Source organism: Chrysemys picta, chromosome 4, assembly GCF_011386835.1.
Source record: "Chrysemys picta bellii isolate R12L10 chromosome 4, ASM1138683v2, whole genome shotgun sequence".
NCBI lineage: Eukaryota > Metazoa > Chordata > Testudines > Emydidae > Chrysemys > Chrysemys picta.
Genome location: NC_088794.1, coordinates 125,939,341 through 125,960,723, shown reverse-complemented (window position 1 = coordinate 125,960,723; position 21,383 = coordinate 125,939,341). Strand labels below are relative to the sequence as shown.

The 21,383-nt window shown below is 41.3% G+C and overlaps 1 protein-coding gene across 2 annotated transcripts in view; it reads left to right on the top strand.

The window, feature by feature from the left end:
* LGMN (legumain) overlaps window positions 1-21,383 on the top strand; it is a 41,218-nt gene that overhangs the window by 16,265 nt on the left and 3,570 nt on the right. For both annotated transcript variants that reach the window (XM_005285439.5, XM_042858633.2), the window contains exons 3-12: window positions 7,205-7,302; window positions 8,433-8,514; window positions 10,576-10,661; window positions 12,608-12,683; window positions 13,259-13,321; window positions 14,327-14,393; window positions 16,958-17,076; window positions 17,782-17,871; window positions 18,987-19,184; window positions 19,945-20,115. In XM_005285439.5, coding sequence (XP_005285496.1) covers window positions 7,205-7,302; window positions 8,433-8,514; window positions 10,576-10,661; window positions 12,608-12,683; window positions 13,259-13,321; window positions 14,327-14,393; window positions 16,958-17,076; window positions 17,782-17,871; window positions 18,987-19,184; window positions 19,945-20,115 — 1,050 coding nt within the window. The remainder of the gene's footprint in view (window positions 1-7,204; window positions 7,303-8,432; window positions 8,515-10,575; window positions 10,662-12,607; window positions 12,684-13,258; window positions 13,322-14,326; window positions 14,394-16,957; window positions 17,077-17,781; window positions 17,872-18,986; window positions 19,185-19,944; window positions 20,116-21,383) is intronic.

Below are 21,383 nucleotides of genomic sequence, written 5' to 3'. Positions count from 1 at the left end.
GCGCATGGTGGGGTGGTGTGCTGTGCTCTGGGCTCCGGCAGGGGAGCAGAAGGGGCAGGGCCTCAGGCAGAGGAGGGAGGGGTCGGGGGCTAGCCTCCCCCTAGGGTGCGTTCGCTCGCCGCCCATGGACCTGGCCAAAATAACTAGTCACTTTTGAAAGTCTTGGCTATGTATGCCTTCTTGTTCCATTCTTTATGCAAATGCAGCTGAGGAAGAAATGAGGAAACCTAAAAGCTTAAGGTGCAGTGGAAAAACCCCAATCTCCTTCTAGGCAACACAGCGTGACAGCAATTTCTCTCTGAACAATGAGTAAACAAGTGAATTCAGTTATCATTAAGAAGAATGTCTCCCACTGTTTTTAAAAAGTGCCTTAACTCCTACTGAGGCTAGGTCTGCACTGCACAGTTAACCCAGAATTTTGAGGCCTAGATCAGCCTCACCCAGGTGTGAGCATCTCCACTGGAAACCATAGCTGAATTACTGTGTCCTCAGTGTTTCGGCACTCACCCGTGTGCTGGCAAAAGATTCTTAAGTAGACTTGGCCTTTGGGAGCCCAAAATGAGATGCTTTAAAGGGATCTGATTTTTAGAGACTGGATACTTATGAATTTTTGAATATCAGACTCCTTTAAAGTATGTTTGGGGTCCCAAAAAAATCACTACTCACTTGAAAACTTTGGCCTATTTTAGACAAAAATGGATTTTTTTAACAGTTTTTTGAAAGATCCGATTGGCATCTTATTCACAAAGGATTCAGTCATCCTTTTTGTGGTGACTGAGAAATCTCCGAAGAGTTGTTCAGTGATTTACGTGTACCTTTATTTTGGGCTGCATCTAAGAGTATACCTATATGAAATATTTTTCCAGTTATACCAGTGTAATTACACCAGTATCTCTTTCATTATTCTGGAATAAGAGTGCTTTTTTGACATAGCTTGAACTGCTTCCAAAGTGACAGACTAAACCAGAAAAAGACCTTCTTTTACCAGAATAAAAGTAGCCACATGGGGAGTTGTGGTGGTATGACAGTGGTTTAAAATTCACACCCTATGTTGTGTGGGTGTGACTTCCCCATGTAGATAAGCCCTAAATGTACAGAGGCAGCAGATGACAATGGTTAGGAAGCTGCATCAGTTATATATTGTTTTATAGAAAAGAGCTAGTGTTTTGCACTGAGGTTTTACAGTGTTAACACCTGAATGGTTGGCATCACCCTTATTTCCACCGCGGTAAATGAGTCCTATGAAGAAAAAAAAAAAGATAGTGTATTGGAAAGGACACTGATGAGAAAGTGAGTTGCTCTAGTCTGCTTTGAAAGTACATATAATTAAAAAAACCTACCAAAACAAACACTGCACACACAATCTCCCTCCAGCCCCGGGGGGAGGGACGGAGGAGGGGGGAGAGAACAAGTGAATTACAGGACAGATGTCAGTCACATTTCTTAAGGTTCTTACTGGAAGGCCTTCAGATACTTAAATGATGAGGACTATTTAAGAACAGATATAGAACAGAATAACGTGAAAAGGAGTTCCAGAGAGCAGATGCAAGAAATGTAAATGATAAAGTGTGGTGCTAACACCGAAAGGAGTAGAACAGTCACGCAAACAACAAACCTGGCTATGAGAACAGTGCAGGAGGATGTGTTTGGGGGAAGATAAGTAATCAAAATGAGATTTTAGACATACCAAGCGGTAGTAATGGCACCAAAGTGCTGAGGAGGAGGTTGAAAAGTGCAGAGAAAAGATGCTGAAGCAATACTGGGGGAGGAGAAAGGGCCACAGTATGGAGAAGGGTATAACAGGAGCAACAAGTGGCAAATAATCTAGCTGAGGCTGCTGCCCTATCTAGATTAAAATGATGTAAAGCCTAGCCTACAGAAGTTTACCAGCATAGCTAGGTCAGTTAGGAGTGTTATTTTTTTAACCAATATAGCTATACCAGTAACAGCTGTAGCCTAAATACAATTATACCGGTATACCTGTGCTTATACTAGCATAGCTTATGCCAATTCCACAACCTGGAATAAACTATACCAGTATAAACACAGTTTATATATATTATCAGTAAACTGATATAACTGAATCCACATGATAAGGTTTTGATGGTTTAACTATGCAGGCAAAGCCTAATCTAGACAAGGCCTAAAACGGAATATGCAAATCCTCACTTTTTGCCTTTTAAATGTCCCCAAAATAGCCCCTCCTTTCTTCAACTGACCTCTGTTCTGATTAGTAGCAGTAGTACTAGGAGCACATGGAGGCCTGATGAGGTGCCATTTATGCCTAGTGCTTTACAATCACAGGGTAAAAAGATATTTCCCCAAAAAGTTTTACCATGTAATTAAGTCAAGATGTAATAAGTGAGTGTAACAAGCAATAAAGAAAAGAAGAGAGAAGACAAAGAAAATTCATACAAACCAGTTTACAAAGGCTAGTTATGTCCACAATTGAATGATTCTGAGTTGGTTAATATTTGTACATCAGAAGGTTTTATTGTCCCATCTATTTGGAGCTTGTTTTTACGGGAAATGTACTATAATTGTACCACTATAGTTATATTGGTATAATTCCTAGTGCAGACACACTTACTCCAAAATAAGAGTGCCTTTCTCTAGTTTAGTTTATGTCAGTATTGTGTAGTTCAGTTATACTGGTATGGTTATGCTGATAGAGTTCCCTGTGAAGCTAAGCCCATAGCCATTTACTGTAGGCACCACAGAAGACGCAGATCTTTGGGGAGGATTTCAAGGTCAGAAGAGTGCACAGATTAGTGCTTTCCAGTTCTCTTTTTCCCTAGCAAACCTCACACACTTCTGCTTCATATCTTATGTTTTTACCTTGATCTCTCCTATTCTTGTCTTGTCTGTTGTCAAGATCTGTGTTTAATGTAAACAGTTTGGGGCAGGGACTGGTGAAGTGCCATACAGATGTCTATGTTGAAATATAAATATTAAAGTTTACAGAGCTGGGAGGAAGAAAATCTAGTCTGATGTAACAGGAAATATAACTCCTTTAGTAAGGACAGTTAGATTTCCAAAGTAAATCATGTGAAGAGATTGTGTTACAGCAGATTTTTTTAAAAACATGGAATGTACCTCACCTTTTCCTGGAATCTTGCACAATTACCATCCCTTCTCTGTGTCAGACTAGACTATGAAGACAGGGCTTTTCCTATATTATTAACATTTCACTAGTTTAACTAAATTGATCTAATTAAACCAGGTCAAACCCCTAATGTGGACACTCCTAAACCAGTTTAATCTTTGCTTAGCATGTGCTAATAAATTACTGAATTAAGCTAAACCAATAAAAGTGAGGTTTAATCATGTTTCAGTGTCTACATCAGGAGTTTTCTCTGGTTTAATTGGATTTATTTAAATTAAATCTGTGCAACTTTTCTAATGTCGACTAGATCAGGGGTGGGCAAACTATGGCCTGCGGGCCGGATGCAGCTGCCAGCCGTTTTAATCCAGCCCTCAAACTCCCGCTGGGGGGCAGGGTCTGGGGATTGCCCCCCTCTCATGCTCCAGCCAGGAAGCAGGGTCGGGGGCCACTCCACGTGGCTCCCAGAAGCAGCGGCATGACCCTCCTCCAGCTCCTATGTGTAGGGGCAGCCAGGGGGCTCCACTCTGCACGCTGCCCCGGCCCCAAGCACCGCCCCCACAGCTCCCATTGGCTGTGAACCGCGGCCAGTGGGAGCTGCAGGGGCAGTGCCTACAGATGGGGCAACATGCAGAGCTGCCTGGCTGCACCTCGCATAGGAGCTGGAGAAGGGACTTCCAGGAGCTGCTTCCGGGAGCCGCTTGAGGTAAACGCTGCCTGGAGCCTGAACCCCTGAGCCTCTCCCCGTGCCCCAACCCCCTGCCCCAGTCCTGATCCCCCTCCCACTCTCCAATCCCCTCGGTCCCAGCCGGGAGCACCCTCCTGCACCCCAAAACCTTCATCCCCAGCCCTACCCCAGAGCCCGTACCCCCAGCTGGAGCCCTCACTCTCCCCCCCTCACTCTACCTCCCTGCCCCAGCCCAGAACCCCCTCCAACACCCTGAACTCTTCATTTCTGGCCCCATCCTAGAGCCAACCCCCAAGCAGAGCCATCACCCCCTCTCGCACCCCAACCCCAATTTTGTTAGCATTCATGCCTGCCATACAATTGCTATTCCCAGATGTTGTCCTCGGGCCAAAAAGTTTGCTTACCCCTGGACTAGATCATAGGAAGGGCTTAGAATTAAAACCAAACAAAGAAAAAACAAACCCCATCACCACACAGCATAACCTGAAAGAAAACCTCTCTTGATATAATGCTGTTTGAAGTTCCACTGAAATGTTGAAAAATGCATTTCTGGAAAATGTCAGTTATCTAGGGGTAGTTATCTATTTTGTCAGTAGTCTATTAAATCATCAACAGATTGTAGAGCTAAAATAATTTGTTTGTGAGGGAAGTTTCTAAAACAAAATATTAGTGCTTTCCTAGTGGAGGTATGCATTTTTAATATAAGATCACTTTAATGTACATCGTAATTTCTGTTATAAAAAAAGAGAATTAACTATAGCAGACGTGTCTCTCTTTAAAGGAAATCTGCACATTCATATCCTGTTTATAATAAGGGCAAGAGTTTGATTAGAAATTTTGTAGTTCAGCTTTTCACAGAAATTCTGTTTACATACCCTTAAGATACTTAGGGTTATTCCACAAGGAATGTGTAATAAGGTGGGGGAGAATCTTTCCTAGCTCAAAACTCTGATTAAGTTAATTTTTCAGATGTCAGACCACATAAATCATAACTGTTTAGACCAACCACTTCGTCATTTAAGGCCTAATCCAGCGCTCACTGAAGTCAAGGGGAGTCTTCCATTGACTCGGCTCGACTTTGGATCAGGCCTTCAGTGCATGGGATTTTAGTTTAGATTTCTTTGCGGAAGGCATTATGTTCCCAGTAACCTTTCACTGAAGTCTATTGTGCATAAGAAAGCTCTACAAAAGCATTCATGTAATTAACGGCTTTTTTCCCCAATCAGGACTTGGAGCAATTGGATTTTAAGTGTACAGTGATGGGTACTAATACTGTCAGTAGCCATTTCTGTGCTATAATCTAATTGCGCCAAGCCCTGACTGGAAAAAAATATTTGTATTACCATAGCAGGCAGGAGTCCTAGTAATGGACCAGAAGGACCCTGTTGTCTAGGCCAGCGTTTCTCAAATGCAGCCATGGTGACTGCATGTGGCCACACCCTCCTGAGCTGTGATGGGGGAGTGCAAAGTAGAGCCCCGTCCCCGTTCCTGTTGCTCCTGGATGCTGAGACCGGCAGCAGGGGTCGGGCCCTGTCCCAGTCTGGAGTTACGAGTTCCCCACCTTCCCATGGGTGGCAGGGCTCAGGCTTTGGGCTTCAGCCCTGGGGTGGCGGGGCAGCAAACTTTGTCTGTGGGGCTTCAGGCTCCAGGCCTGGGCTCTGGCTGCACAGTGGCAGGCTGCAGGGCTTCAGGCTCCAGCCCCTCACCGCCTCTCCCAGCCCCATCTCCCCTGCACCTCACCGCCTCCCCCAACCCTCCATCCATGGCTTAATTTGCCAGGACTGATTAAGTCTTCTGTGAAAAGTGATACTAGTATGTTTGTTAATATCACTTTTCACAACAGACTTACTAGCTAGCAATAAATAAATTACGATTTGGATGTGTATATGTGCATATTTATTTGATTATCCTAAAGCTAATCAAGTATTTTAGGAAAAAGTGAGAGAGCAGCCAACAGCAAGAATTGGTGGCTGCACTTTGAGGCCACCAAAAAATTTGTCCCGAGAACCCCTGTGCTAGGCGATGTACAAATAAAAATATTGTTCCTGCCCCAAAAAGCTTACCACCTTAGTTGACAGTGTATAACAGATGGATAAAGACCAGTGGTCCCCAAACTTTTCAGTCCTCCATTACCCCGGTCTGTGCGCCTCCAGAGCCTGCTGGAAGCGGGGCCATGGCTTGGAGGGAGGGATGCAGACAGGGGTAAGGGAGTTGAGGCTGGGGTCACAGCTGGGGACCGGGTCAGTGGAGCCGGGGCCAGGAGCAGAGCTGGGTGGCGCTCCCTCCCCACCCCACTTGGGGGCTGGCCCAGGCCTCAGCCGCACCCGCCTGAATGTTCCTCCATGCCCTCTCCCAGTGGGGTGCCCCCCAGAGTTTGGGGACCTCTGATATAGACAAATAGATTTGGGCGGCACAAGGAAACAGTAAGACTCTATTGATAGGCAGTGGTCTCAGCTGCTGACCCATTGTCAAGTTTTTTGTAGGTATTATAGCAAAGAGTTTTAAGGAGGAATTTGAAGGTGGATAATGAATTAGTTTTGCAGATGTTTACAGGGGGTTTCTCCCAAGCATGGAGGGCAGCTTGGGAGAAACCACTAATGTGCTTGTTTGAAAGTTTAACAAGTGAGTGATGGAGGCTGGTATTACTGGCCTACCAAAGATAAGAATTGACATTTCAGTTGCAAAGGAGAGATAATAGGTAGGGTGGGGATAGGCTGTGAAAGGCCTTGAAAGTGAATATAAGCAGTTTATGTTTGCAATGGAGAAGAGGAAGCCAGTGGGGGGATGCAAAAAGAGGGATGACATGGTCAAAGTGGCAGGCTAGGAGAAAGTCATTAAGCCTTTGATGACAGCTGTGTGCTCAGGCTTTCCGGAGGCTCTCAATCCTTTATATTTACAACTAGTTACTGAAAGCCCATGCTGTTGCACGGGTGTCATTCAGAAAGTCATGTGTGTTTTAAAAAAAAAAAAAAAAAAGCTGAAAATGGGGCCCTCATTTCCCATACACTGTGTTGTAGTGAGAAGTATTGCTGTTTGTACGTTTCCCAAGTCTGTGCACAGAGCTCGCCCTGGCTGGAGGCACAAGCATCTTTTTGCAACCCCCAGCTTCTCTGATCAGCTACCACATTCCACCTGCCACAGAACCTTCAGACTCCAACATTCCATCCTGTTCTCACAGCAACCAGTGATGATAGAATCTGGTGATATTCTGAACAGAAAGAGCTCTCAGCCATGATTATAACTGTTTTCATCCCTTCACACTGACTCAAGACATTTTAGGCTTCAGAGTGACAATTGTGAAATCCTGTTATTTAGATGAGGATGTTGGTCTGGAGTTTCTTTTAGACAAAAAGCCTATAAAGTGATATTCTTTTGTTCCCAAAGATTAACAAGGACATTCTGCTCTATTTCAGGCTGATGTATGCCATGCTTACCAGATTGTACACCGAAATGGAATTCCAGATGAACAGATCATTGTCATGATGTATGATGACATTGCAGATAATGAGGAGTAAGTGAAGAACATGGCAAGAATATTAAACCATATAATGTATATTTTTTTCTGTTCCATAGTTAGCAGTAGTACTTTGTGTGTATGTAGCACCTCAAAAAGAAGCATCCTAAGCATTTCGCAGAATATGTACAGGGACCACTTCACCCATCACTGAAATAAGTTCACTTTAGGATGTGTACCTTGCAAATTTCTAAATTTCAAGAGTAAGATTCTGATCTTAGTTATGGCAGTGTAAATTCAGAGCTCCTTGGTAACTTACTTTTGCATGTTGTGATACAAGTAAACAATCTTAATTTTTATTATACATAGTAAAAATTATCTGTTATGTAGTGCTTCACAGTACAGACATGCCTATATAGTGTGGATATCTTTAAGGGCCATTGTCAGCCTGTTTAATCCCCAAAGCATACTTTACATGAAAAAAGGAAATTCCCATGCATCGTCAGATTTGGTATCTTTGGCCATATTTGCCTTTATAATACAACCAGCTCTTACATTGCACTTTTCACCAGTAAATATTGAAATGCTGTACAAAGGAGGTCAGTATTTCTGTGCAGCTGCACCCAGTTTCAGTGATAGCCCTTCACTCTGGACTAATTTCAACACTCAGCTCTAACTTTTGGTTCCTAGAAGCTGTGTGGGCACAGTGACAGCCACACCTTAGTCAGCTGCCTTAATTGATAAACTGAACTAGGTGACACTAGCTGGTTAATAATTTGCTATCAGTGACTGCAATTACACAGCACTGGCAACAGTTCAAGTGTCAAAAGAGAGTAAAACTATTTAAAAGCAGAACCAGCAAGGGCTACTTCAAACACCCAGGCTGAAAATCCAGGGATTATAGCCATCACGGACCATGTCCTGCACTCTCAGAACAATTTACCGGGTCTTGCCACTGGGTTCATGGGGCTTGAGCTGGGCATATGTAATTGATAAGGCACAAAGACCTCCACATGATCATTCAAAAATCAGTTTTAAAGCGTGATGCTTTTGTAAATAAATATGTACAAATATTTGGGCTTGATCTTGTCGACGTTTCATGACCTTTTAATATTTTTCTAGTTAATTTGTTGGCACTATATGGCATATGATTTATTCTTAATACATGTGTCCAACTTAATTTTTAGAAATCCAACCAAAGGCATCGTCATCAATAGACCCAATGGCACAGATGTGTACAAGGGAGTGCCAAAGGACTATGTACAAGAGGTAGGACCGAAGTAATTTCTACTATTCACCAATATATATGAGATTTAACATTCCCTAGTGACCCAAGTAAATCTTTTTTCACCCCCCAGACTGTTAGATATTCCTGAATACATTTAGTATTAAGCCTCTGGTTGATACAAAGCGCTGGAAGTGTTCATCCAGTTGGATGGCTTGGCCAACCTTTCCTAACCAGGATGTAAACAGAGGGCATATTAAAGTGGAGCAGAAACTATAACAATAGACTATTCCATTATTTCTGCACCATTCTCAGAGTGAGGGGAGGGGAAATCTTACAATTAAAAAAAAATCAATAACTCAATATGTAAACATGCACTGATTAAATTTCACTGTAGATTTGATTAAACAATCACTCATTGAATTTATGGCTCAGTAGCCCAATATCCGAGTAATTTACAAGTTGCCACTAAGAGTATGTCTACACTGCATACTCCTTACGGCGGCATATAGAATATGTACACTGCATGCTCCCCTAGCGTAGGTCTGAGGAGCAGTGTAGATGGTGAAGCACAAGTAGAATAAAGACAAGCCTGAACTCTGTGGGTATATACCCTACGCAGCTCTACATGTCCAAGTAGTGCCTCCCATCTACATGGCTATTTTTAGCAGTGTAGTGTCCCTCTGTCTCCCTGCTGCCAGAGTCTTTCTGTGTCACAGGGGAAGGCTCCGGCATTGGAGAAGGGCTCTGGTGGGGGGAGGCAGCAGGGAAAGGCTCTAACAGCTCCCAGCAGCAGGGAGGGGCTATGGCAGCTCCCTGCTGCCTCTCCCCTGCCAGAGCCTTTCCTTCCCACAGTGAAAGGCTCTAGCAGTGGGGAGCTGCCAAAGTCTTTCCCTTTTGCCTCCCCACTGCCAAAGCCTTTCACTGCTGTGTGTAGCTGCACACCACAGTGAACACAGCCTGCTTTTTACTGTGGCATGTAGCTACACATATCCTACATGCTGTCACCAGTGGTGTGCCGTGTAGATGTACTTAAATTGGAGGTAGTCTCAGAGATCTGCGTATGCAACCATAAAGCCTGTTGCAAAGAGCTATAAAAACAGCACTTAAATTTTTCATACTGTCACCTGAGTGCTTGTCTTCTCTACACTTCATTGAAAGTAATAAATAACTTTTAAACAAAGACATTCCTAACTTTGTTAAAAAAATAGTTACTTATTTTACTGAATCCTGCCAGTAGTTAGAGACTTCTACTGGATAAATAATATTGTTTGGCAAACGTGGCTTATATTTTGTACTTGTTTAATTGGAAATGAGAAGCAGTAGCCCTTTGGTATCAGGTTAAATGGCGAGAACTTTTTTGACAGAGTGAAACCTACTTAAAGGGATTGAGAAAAATCAGTTGCTTAACAGAAGAGGATCAGAACTGTGCTTGATATAATAAATTCAGGATACTTTCAGCCAGTCTTCCATGACAGGAGATCACCTAATAAAAGTGACGCGAAGTATAGGTTTCATTGTATTTTATATGTGCAATGACTGGAGCGTTTTCCTAGTTTCCCACACTATGACTGTTGCCTGATTTCCAAGAGCAGTCATGATCTAATGAACTGCAGTGAGTGACCATCAAGATTAAGGCCTTGTCTACACCAGAAAGTTGTACTTGCATATGCCAAGGTGTAAATTTAAACAGATACAGTTATACCAATATAACTACGTACACGTTTATTTTGGACTATGAGTCCTTTTTCAGTTTAGCTTATGTCGCTTTGGAAGGGGGCTAAGCTAAACCAAAGAACCACTTTTATTCACACATGGAATGTGTATCTATATCATTTTACGTATACTGGTATAATTATACTGGTATAGCTAGTAAAACTTTCCTGTATAGACAAGCCCTTACGGGAAAAGAAAAATGCTGCATATGAAGATCAGTAATAATGGTTATCATAGGCACCAGCTCCCAAAGCCCACCCCAACAGCATTCCTCTGCATTGTAAAACATTTGTTGGTTCTGGGGTACAGAACCTGTCTGTCTAGGTGAGCAGATAAAGTTGACTATTACTGTATTTCATATTTAATTTTAAAACTCTCTTGATCTGTAGGATGTTACTCCAGAAAATTTCCTTGCTGTTCTGAGAGGTGATGCTGAAGCAGTGAAGGGCATAGGATCAGGAAAAGTATTAAAAAGGTAACCTAGAAGTTGTATTCAAGATATGATAATTCAGATCATATGGGTGGACACTCATGTGCTGATATTGAGTAATGGTGGGATTTAAATGAAGTCTTAGTTATATTGTTGTCCAGATTGAGGATTAGCAAGACTGGTCAATGGCTATTCTACATCTTTGGAATTAATAATGTGACAATTCTACTTTTTTAGCAATCTAGTATCAAAAAGTGTGTGTCTGTATCAGATTGATACCAAATATAGTGTGGATTGAGATCTAGATATCCACAATAGAGAGCAACTTGGCTACTGCAGACAAGTTGGTGGAGAGAGAAGGGAATTTTGGCATTGGAATCAAGGAGAAAAGTTACAGAGCTGGACTGTATTTAAATTGGTCATTGCCACATAGCTGTAGTCATGTGGGGCTTCACCTACATAGCTCAGGCTTAAAATATTCAGTGTATAAATACAAGATTAGAAGTGCTGAGAAGGGTTCTGAGCTTTTATTAATGAATATATTGCTGTAGTGCTGCAAAATTGCTAAACTGGAATGAGGCCTAAAAGGTGAACAGTGCTAAACATTTCATTAGCCAAATTAAAAATTGCATTTAGGCCCATGGCTACTCATACACGGGCATTTTCAACCTGCCTCCCTCTACCCCCTTCCCCCCCCTCGCATAGTTGTAAGGTAGTGGATGTGAGGGGTCCCAACATTTATTGCTACTCAGTAAGAAGACAGTATTTAACCTTACTTGCATCCATGCATAGTTGTCATTTGCATGAATGGAACAACCTTCTGATCCCTGCGGCAGACTACACAAGGTCTTCTGAGATGAAGGCCTTTAAGTATCCAATACACAAAGAATTTCAGAACCAGACTAGTACAAACATAAATCTGGCAAAATAGCTAAATTTTAGCAGCATGGAGAAATAGCCGAATCCTAAGTTGGATAAATACAACCATACAATTCAGAGCAGCTTGGCTACATTGTCTTCTTTCACACAGTTACACTCATTAAGGGTCTTAACAACAAAGAAGAATCTTTAGAATCTCTTCCTATTATTGTTATATCTTTTAGGTATGGAAAGTCCTGTGTTAACTATATCTGGTACTGGCCTACAATATTCCAGATACATCAGGGGAAGATGAAAATCCATAATGCACCAGGTCCTATTGTGCATTACATACAGATGACTTGTCTATGCTTGAAACGCTATAGCGGCCCAGCTGTAGCTGCACCACTGTAGCACTTCAGTGTAGACACTATTTATGCTGATGGGAAGGATTCTCCTATTGGTATAGGTAATCCACCTTAATGGAGCATCAAGGATTAGAAGGCTAAAAATCCCAGATTTGAGTACATTGCATTCATAGAACACATTTAAAATGTACCAGTGTTTTCTGATATTTGCAGCATATATTTATGAAGCTGAACTAGATTAACCCTGAAATTAAAAATAAATTATGGAAATAGCTATTGATTCTCAGGTTTTATAAAACTATTTTACAAAAACTTAATCTGGGACTAAAACGACCCAGAATGTTTATATTACAAGAATAAGGCACTTAAATCCATTTACGCTGCTAGTGTGAAAATTTTAAGCACTTTTAAAAGATACATAAAATCATACAATTGTAGGACTGGAAGGGACCTTGAGAGGTCTTCTAGTCCAGTCCCCTGCACTCATGGCAGGACTAAGTATTATCTAGAAAGACCATCCCTGACAGGTGTGTGTTTTGTTCAGTTTAGGATTCTGGCTTTCTATTTGCATTCCTTTTCTAGTCATTCATCTTTTCACATAAGTATCCAAAGTATAGTATGTAATTTAAAAAGGTGGTATAGATGAGACCACATCTTCTGATTTATCTTCACGAATACCAGCATGTCTCAATACTATAACAGGTTTTTATGTAAAGACTAAGGTGAAATGTTTAGAAAGTCAATTTTCTGAATTTCTCTTGGCAGTGGTCCCAAGGATCATGTGTTTGTTTATTTCACTGACCATGGAGCCCCTGGACTACTGGCTTTTCCTAATGGTGATGTAAGCATTTTATTTTTAACATTTTTAAAGTTACCATAAAAATAAATATTTCTAAATCTAAATTTCTTAACACACTATTTTTTTCTTGGAAAGGATCTAAGAGGCCATGTTCTGATCTCCCGGTTTATATGAGATCGCAATCTGGGCCATGATATAAAATAGAATACTTAATGTTTGAAAACTGAGGTCCCGACAGACTATTTATTCGTTGTGTGATTTTATTGCTCAGCTTTCCAGTGCATCATTCAGACTGTTGTGGGCATGATTATTCATCTTGCACACTGTAGTAAATATTGTAACCTCTGTTTCCCAGGGGGGCAAAACATTGGAGGTAAAAAGTATAACGCCTTCATGTTAAATTTGGACTTGATGATCACAAACTACATTAAATCACTTATTTAAATATTCAAGCAACTCTCTTGTAAACTCCAACAATGAAAATATTTATATCTTCAAATAGTTAGAAGCAGTAATATATAAAAAATAGGAATCATTTATTCTAATGAAATGACTTTCTTCTCTTATTTGTTTTGCTGAATTAAGATGGTATTAAAACAAGTGTTCTTATTTTACAGCTCCATGTAAAGGACTTGAACAAGACCATTTATTACATGTACCATAACAAAAAATACCAAAAGGTAAATAACAGTTTATCAGATGTTGTGAAATTAATAGAGGAACTAATGCAGAGGAAGCATCTTTGTGACATCTTTGGCTGCACTTCCTTCAATTGTTTAAACAATAAAATCATAGTTGTTAAAGAGCAAGATGATTCAAAGCCTGAAATGTAGATCGATTGCCCATCTAAAAACGGGATATATATTCCATTTTTAGATCGTCTTCAGTTGTTTACTTTCCAGTTGTAGCATGTGATTTATTTGGATCAATGTTGAAAGTTTCATATCCTGATTTAGCAAAGTCCCGTGACTCCCATATGTTTTGATCACCAGTAGAGTTGAAAAACACCCACTATCACTTCACCCCTGCCCCTGCTTCGGCTTATTGTGCTTTGTTCACCCTTGACCCTGTGTACTATTACTGTAGGAAGCCTGTGTATATCGTGTGATTCACTGCTGGTTATTGTTACAAAATAACAAGTCAGCTGAGGATAAAGGGACACTTACAGAAACTAACATTTCAATTAAACAACCCACCAATTCTTTTATCTAAGTGTTTTCTATTCCCATTTCAGTACAGGTGAAGTCACTTAGAGCAAAGAACACTAATTGGTATCTATAGCTGTTTGTTAGATTACCTTCTTAAATAAACTTTTTATTAATCATGTCAGAGTACTATAGTTGATTGTGTTTAGGTCTGTATAAGTGGTGATGTCCCCAAAATACTGAGGCTATGGCCAATTCAGAATGGTATATTATTTCCAATAAAAAAAGCTGACCAGCTAGTTGAATTCTGCTTGAATTAGCAAAAAGATCCATGTGAGATGTACATAGAAAAGCCATTAAGAAACCTTTTCAATGCAGTTTTCTTCACTTGTTTCAGTTTTTCAAAGCAGGAAGTGACCTAATTTGCCTTTATTTATGTATAGTGTGCTGTTTTAGGACCAGATTAATTACCGTTTGAAAGGAGTCAAAACTCTTCTCCAGCCCACTGGTTTTTCCTAACATGTCTCACTTATTCTACAGCTGGTGTTTTACATTGAAGCATGTGAATCCGGATCAATGATGAACCATTTGGCTGACAATATCAACGGTAAGTGATCAGTCAGCTTTTTGGCCTGGCGTTTCCCAGCTTGAAATGGTCAAAAGTTCTTGTGGCCAATGTGCTGCATATCCCTACTGGATAAGAAGTGTTGAGGGCAGTCCTGGGATTATTGTAGAGGGTTAGCAGAGTACCAGGACTATTGGGTTCTGTTATTAGCTTTGCCACCGACTTGAGACTTTATTTTTGACAACCTCTGTTCTCTTGAGCCATCTGCCAAATGGAGTGTTAGTCACCTACCCTCAAAGGTGAGCTGCAAGATTTAATTGATTATTGGTTAAGCATTTTAAGAATGTGCCATGGAAAGAATTATGAAATGCAAACGGTTAAAACGGCAATAAGTTTTGGTGTCCTACTTTTCACCAGATTCTAACTCTTTTCTGCCTGAAACAAAATGACTTGTATATACAAAGAAATAACTATTGTTATATTGATATCACAAATGCTACATTCAACTTTCTTCCTAGAACTCAAAAATTCCTGCAAACATACAAAATATGCCATGTATCAGGGGGTAGCCGTGTTAGTCTGTATCTACAAAAACAACAAGGAGTCTGGTGGCACCTTAAAGACTAACAGATTTATTTGGGCATAAGCTTTCGTGAGTAAAAACCTCACTTCTTCGGATGCATCCGAAGAAGTGAGGTTTTTACTCACGAAAGCTTATGCCCAAATAAATCTGTTAAAATATGCCATGCTATGTCTTTAGCGACGGAGGCCTTTTGGGTGTGTGAATTTTTCAGAGCTAGGATTAGGCTTCCTATCCCGGTAATGGGATAACTTGCGGATTGTTTTGCCCAGGTATCCCATTGTGTTAGAAAATACTTGACTAGTAATAGCACATTGTTGGATGGAGCTGTTATTCTAAAGTTTTTTTTACCTTAGTGTGCTCAATGAGTGTTAATAATGTACAGTATTACTCCAGTGGCAGTGTTTTCTGGAAAAGAGGAATTTCAGGGACATTAAATGAGTCAAGGTGGGTGAGGTCATATCTTTTAGTTTTACACTGAACCGTGTGAATCTGAATCTGAAGAAGATCTTTGTGTAGCTCAAAAGCTTGTCTCTCTCACCAACAGAAGTTGGTCCAATAAAAGATTAAACCTCACCCATTTTGTCTCTGTAATAACCTGGGACTGACATAGCTACAACAACACTGCATAGGGACATTCAATGTTATTCCAAATCAAATGTCAAATTAATACCAATTGTTAGCATGCAGAATAGGCAGTTCAGCTGTTCACTTAAGAATCTATCCTTCTGTGACGGTGTGCAGTCTATATGGTTTTATAAAAATATGATGATGAGTGAATATAATGTAACTGGAATATGCTTCATGCAAAAGGCCTCTTGTAAGGTATCATTACAAAGCTTATCATCTACTGAGTGTGATTATCCTATTTGTATAAAATGTACCATTCTTGTATCTGGGACAAAAAATATGAAATATTGTAATTATGCAAAGTGTGGGCCATTAATGGTGGTTTGGAATCTTAATGGCTCCCATCAACCAGGACAATTGACTGGGGCTCTGTTTGCAAGCAAGCCTTCCTGTGAGTCAGGCTGGGAGGAATGAAGGCTTGGGGTCTTACAGGGACATGTGATCACGTCACTTGAACTGGAATCCTTCTTTAACCTGGTGCTTTTCCAGTGGCGGGGGGGGGGGGAAAGGTGGAAACCCAGAGAGAGACAAAGGATTCCCGCTTTATGCAAAAGATATATAAAGGGGTGGAACAGAACAAAGGAGGAGAGAGCCATCATGAAGAATCCCCTAGCTACCACCTGAGCTGGAACAAGAGCAGTACCAGGGGAAAGAATTGTGCCCAGGCCTGGAAGGTGTCCAGTCTGAGGAAAAAGCTTAGTGAAGTATCTCTGAGGGTGAGATTATCTGTATTCAGTTTGATTAGACATAGATTTGCGCATTTTATTTTATTTTACCTGGTGACTTACTTTGTTCTGTCTGTTACTACTTGGAACCACTTAAATCCTACTTTCTGTATTTAATAAAATCACTTTTTACTTATTAATTAACTCAGATGTCTGAGTGTTAAAGACAGAAACACTTCTGTTAGCTGCTTTCAGGTTAACCTGCAGCTTTGAGATCAGTAATTCGGACACTGGGTCTTTGTTGGAACAGACGGGAGTGTCTGGCTCAGCAAGACAGGGTGCTGGAGTCCTGAGCTGACAGGGAAAACAGGAGCAGAGGTAGTCTTGGCACATCAGGTGGCAACTCCCAGGAGGTTACTGTGACCCAACCTGTCACACCTTCAACTAAGATAGTGTCTGTATTTGCAGCTTTTTGAATAGTAGCTTTTAATCAAAGCCCTCTTTCCCAAAACTACACATTCTTCATTATATGCTCACAATACAACACACAGTTGGTAAAAGGAAAAGAGCTTTTCCAGTGGCACCAACAGCAACTGTGGACAAAGTATTAGCAGGCTGATTTTTTCAGATCAAAGCACTGAAGTAAATGAATAAAATCCATGACATTCAGACAAGTGTAGCAGGCAGTTAAGTACCACTTAAATAAAGGCTGCTCTTCTATTTGTCTACAGTTTATGCAACTACTGCTGCCAATCCTAGGGAGTCTTCTTATGCATGTTACTATGATGATAAGAGACAGACCTACCTAGGTGACTGGTACAGTGTCAACTGGATGGAAGATTCTGATGTGGTAAGTTACTTAGATCAGATATTTGGTGCTTTAAATTTAAGACAATTATAAAGCTTTAAGCATTACAGTTTTTCTTTATACAAGTTTTATTTTATCCTTTAGGTTTTATTTAAGATCAAAAATTGTTTAAATTCTTAATCATTAGCAATGTGGAACTGGAAGGCTTATAAACTTAAATACTTTGCTGACAAATTCAATATTTGTGCAAGTTGTTCATTTAGCCATCTTTAAATTTAGTTCAGAAACTTAATTCCTCTTTGGTGGGTGTTGAAGTGGAAAAAATTAGAAATAGTCTAGCCACTAATTTTGAGTTCACTTAGTCTAAAGTTACTAATTTGGGGCAACATCACTGCAAGTTTTTGAACATGAATCTCAAAGTGCAGTTACTGAACAGTGTATGCAAGCTTCCTTAATGATCCTTAAATATGACCAAAAGCTACTGCCATTCATTAAGAGTTGTTTTGAACCAAATTTACAGTAGTAATGAAACACTTTAGGGATTTTTACTACAGTTTGAGAAGATGTCATAGAATCTCAATTTCACCCTAGTTTCCTAACTTTTCATTTAATTTCTTTTGAAGTGCTAATAGCCATTGCCCTGGTACTCACCTCCTGCTCAGGGATAGCTAAGGGTCTTTTAAATTTTCCTTGCATTTTTACAACAGCCATATTTTGATATCTATAAACATACATTTCTTCATGCAGGAGGATCTGAAAAAAGAAACTCTCCATAAGCAATTTCTGATAGTAAAGAAACACACCAACACCAGCCATGTGATGCAATATGGAAACAAAGTGAGTATTCATTTAATTGGTTTCCAGGTCAAGCCCTCCCCATATATTTAATCCCTTCTAAATAGCTGTACCCTGGTGATGGGACAAATCCTCAGATTCTGAATATCGACCTGAAAAACGAAAGCCTGCTCAAAGCTAGAGAAGCAGAATTCAAGGTCTGAATTTTGTAGCTCAGGCCTGTAGCCACTCATATCTAGAGCTGCAGGTATTCAGTCTCTGCATTTACCCTTCAGATTGGAAAGTGCAAGACAGGAACCAAGAAATTCTCATTTCTCTCTCTTTACCCCCATTGTCCACAGCACCTCATCCTTTCTTCTACACTGTGAACTCTTACTCCTTCCTAATTCTCTACTCGCACCCTCAGAAGGGCCAGTAGCCATTTCCTGCTCCTCAGCCCCTCAACCTTTACGTGCGTCTTGAGCAGAGAGTTTCATGCCAGCCTCCTGGCTACTCTTTTGTTCTCTGCTGTTGCTCCAGTCACAAGTGCCTTGAGGCCTGATGAAAAAGCAGGGCATAGTGAACAGGCAAGCAGAATAGAATGGGCAATTCCTGGTCAGGTTTGCCTCCTGGCACCAGACCTCACCTGGCCCTCTTTTCCTACATGGATATAGCAAAAAGAAATGTGGTCTAAGGGCTAATGCAGGGAACGGGGCATGAGGACACAGTGTGCCACTGATTTAACTTCCCAATGCTTCACTTTACCCATCCATAAAAGGGCTGTACTAGACATATTGCCAGCATATTGTGAGCCTTAATAAATGATAATAAAATGCTTTGAGCTCTTTGGGTAGAAGGTGCCATAAACTGCCACGTTATTCATAAACACAATTGAAAGCATTCCATCCCATTGTTCAGTGTACTAATAAAATGATTTTCTGATGTGGTCTTCAATCTGTAAAATTCAGGCTGTTCAACCTGGTGGCCTTTTGCCTTAGAGAACTTGAAGATTAGCCACTTTTAGGGCAACCTACTGCTTGTAAAACAATACTTACCTTCATATGTCTTCCATAGCCAAGCAAGTTTAGAAAATTAACAAGCTTGTATGGCAACACAAAGGATGACTATCTAGCAGAGATGTTTAACCTGTGTGTGTTTGTTTGCTTTCTAATTTGCAGAGCATCTCTTCTATGAAAGTGGTGCAGTTTCAGGGCATGGGAAAGAAATCCACTCCTATTTCACTGCCCCCAGTGGCACACTACGATCTCACTCCTAGTCCTGATGTGCCTCTTGAAATCATGAAACGGAAGCTGATGGCTACTAATGATATTTATGAGGCTACGAAGATTGCAGGGGAGATGAAAACACATCTAGAGGTAAAGCTAAAAATTCTAACTACCATTCATAAGGCCAAATTCAGTTCCATTATATGGATGTAAATCAAAAGTAACTCCAGTGAGACTGGAGTAATGGAGTTACAGCAAATTGACCCCAATTCATGACAAAATGCATCTGCTATCATTAACAGCCATCTGATATTTTTCTCCACAATTATTTAAACTTCTGAGATCTATGGACAAGGCATCTTCTGTTGGTAACTTACCAAACGGGAATATAAACATACAAAAACTAACCTACTAGATTTTACTGCCAGTGGTTCTACCACTAGGGGATATCCCCTTGCCCCCATAATTCTTGCACAAGAAAGACATACTTCAGAATGACTGCCTACTTTAGCCTGAGATAAGACTTTCTCCTGAACCAAAGTCTCCCAAAACTCTCTAATATCATTACTGAAGAGCAAATACGTTTTCCCAGAAGGCTGCTACAGCAAGTCTAGTCATGATTACTGTGCCTTCCCCCCCTTTGTGCAGGGAGAACTAATAGGTTAAATGAATGCTCTATTGGAAGCCCACAACCTGTAACCTTTCCGATTTCCCTTCTTATTTGTTCATGTTTTATTAAGGGGCAGGCCCAAAAGGGACTGTAATTTCAATGGTATTTCTTTTAGAAAACGGAGTATTTTTAAAAGAGCCCAAGTTTTTTTTTTTGAAAGAAGGAAGTGGCATTCAGTTAATAGTCTGCAAGTTAGGGTCAGGAAAAGCACATTATAAGTTGTCTTTGCTTTGTGTGCAGGCTAAACAGATTATTCAGGAATCCATGCGAAAGATCATATCCTTGGTAACAGAATCAAAGGAGCGAACTGAGCAAATTCTGTCAGATAGACTGACCATCAGTGACTATGACTGCTACCAGTCAGCAGTGAATCACTTCAAAGCCCGCTGCTTCAACTGGCACTCTCCCTTGGTAAGTGTAACGTTGGCAAAAAAACAATACATTTGTCAGTAGGACAAGCACAGCTGTCAAGGTGTTCTTCCAAAGTCAGTTTTTACCAAAAAGGAAAATTGGGATTATTGAACACCCTTGGATTTTCACTTTAATAAAACTTGAGAAACATTTTCAGAAATAAAAGGAAAGACACTCCATCTGCAAGCAACCATCTACAAGCAACAAGATTATCAAAATAGAGGAAGGATTTCCTTCCCTCCTTTTACTGTTTTCTTCTTGCCTTTCACAAGTAACAGGACATTCAATATTGGTTTTTAAATCAACTCAACACAATTAACAGCAGCCTTGAAATACAGCACCTAATGTACCATATATACTCGTTCATAAGCCAAAATTTTAGTAAAAAAGGGAAGCACCAGAGAAGGGAGTCGGCTTATGAAGGGGTATAGAGAGGGAGAGGTGGGACACAGCCCCTCCCCCCAACAGAGGGAGAAAGGAGAGGCAGTACAGCCAGCACAGACAGAAGGGAAGAGGCGGGGCCAGAGTCTCTCTACTTCTGGCCACACTGCTCACTCCCAGCCTCCGAAGCAGCTGCAGCTCTGGGGCTGGCAGGCTGCACCCGTGCTGCTCGGCTCTGCCCCCCAGAGCAGGCTGTGGCCACACCACCCCGCCCGCTGGAGCACGCTGCCCGGCCCAGCCCACTGGAACATGCTGCAGCTGCGCCGCCAGGTCTGACCCACCAGAGCAGGCTGCAGACGCTGCCCACATGCCGGAGCAGCTCCAGCCAGGCCAGAGACATCGTCCCGTGGCCCTCCCCAGATAAGGTGGGAAGGGATGGGATGAGGAGAGTGTGGGGGTGCCGGGCTAGGGGTGGGTCGTGTGGGGGGTGGTCACTGGGGTTACTTCTCTGACCCCCAGCTTCCCTCCCACCCCAAAAATTTCCCACCAGTTGCTGTCCCAGCCCGTCAGGGTAAGCAGCTGGTGCGCCGGGACACTTTGTTTACTTAGGTTTACCTCTGTGCCTGCGGATGCTCGAGGTAAACAAACCATCTCGGCCCACCAGCAGCTTATCCTGATGGCCCGGCAGCCAAAGTTTGCTGACCCCTGAATTATAGGTTCGGCTTATGAACAGGTCATAAAAATTTTCCATTTTTACTTATCCATCTTGTTGGGGTCGACTTATAAATGAACCGGCTTATGATTGAGTATATAATGTACATAATTCTATCCTAAAAAGAGATCCCCTTAACTGTATATTGTACACTACCTGTGACAGCCTACTAGAT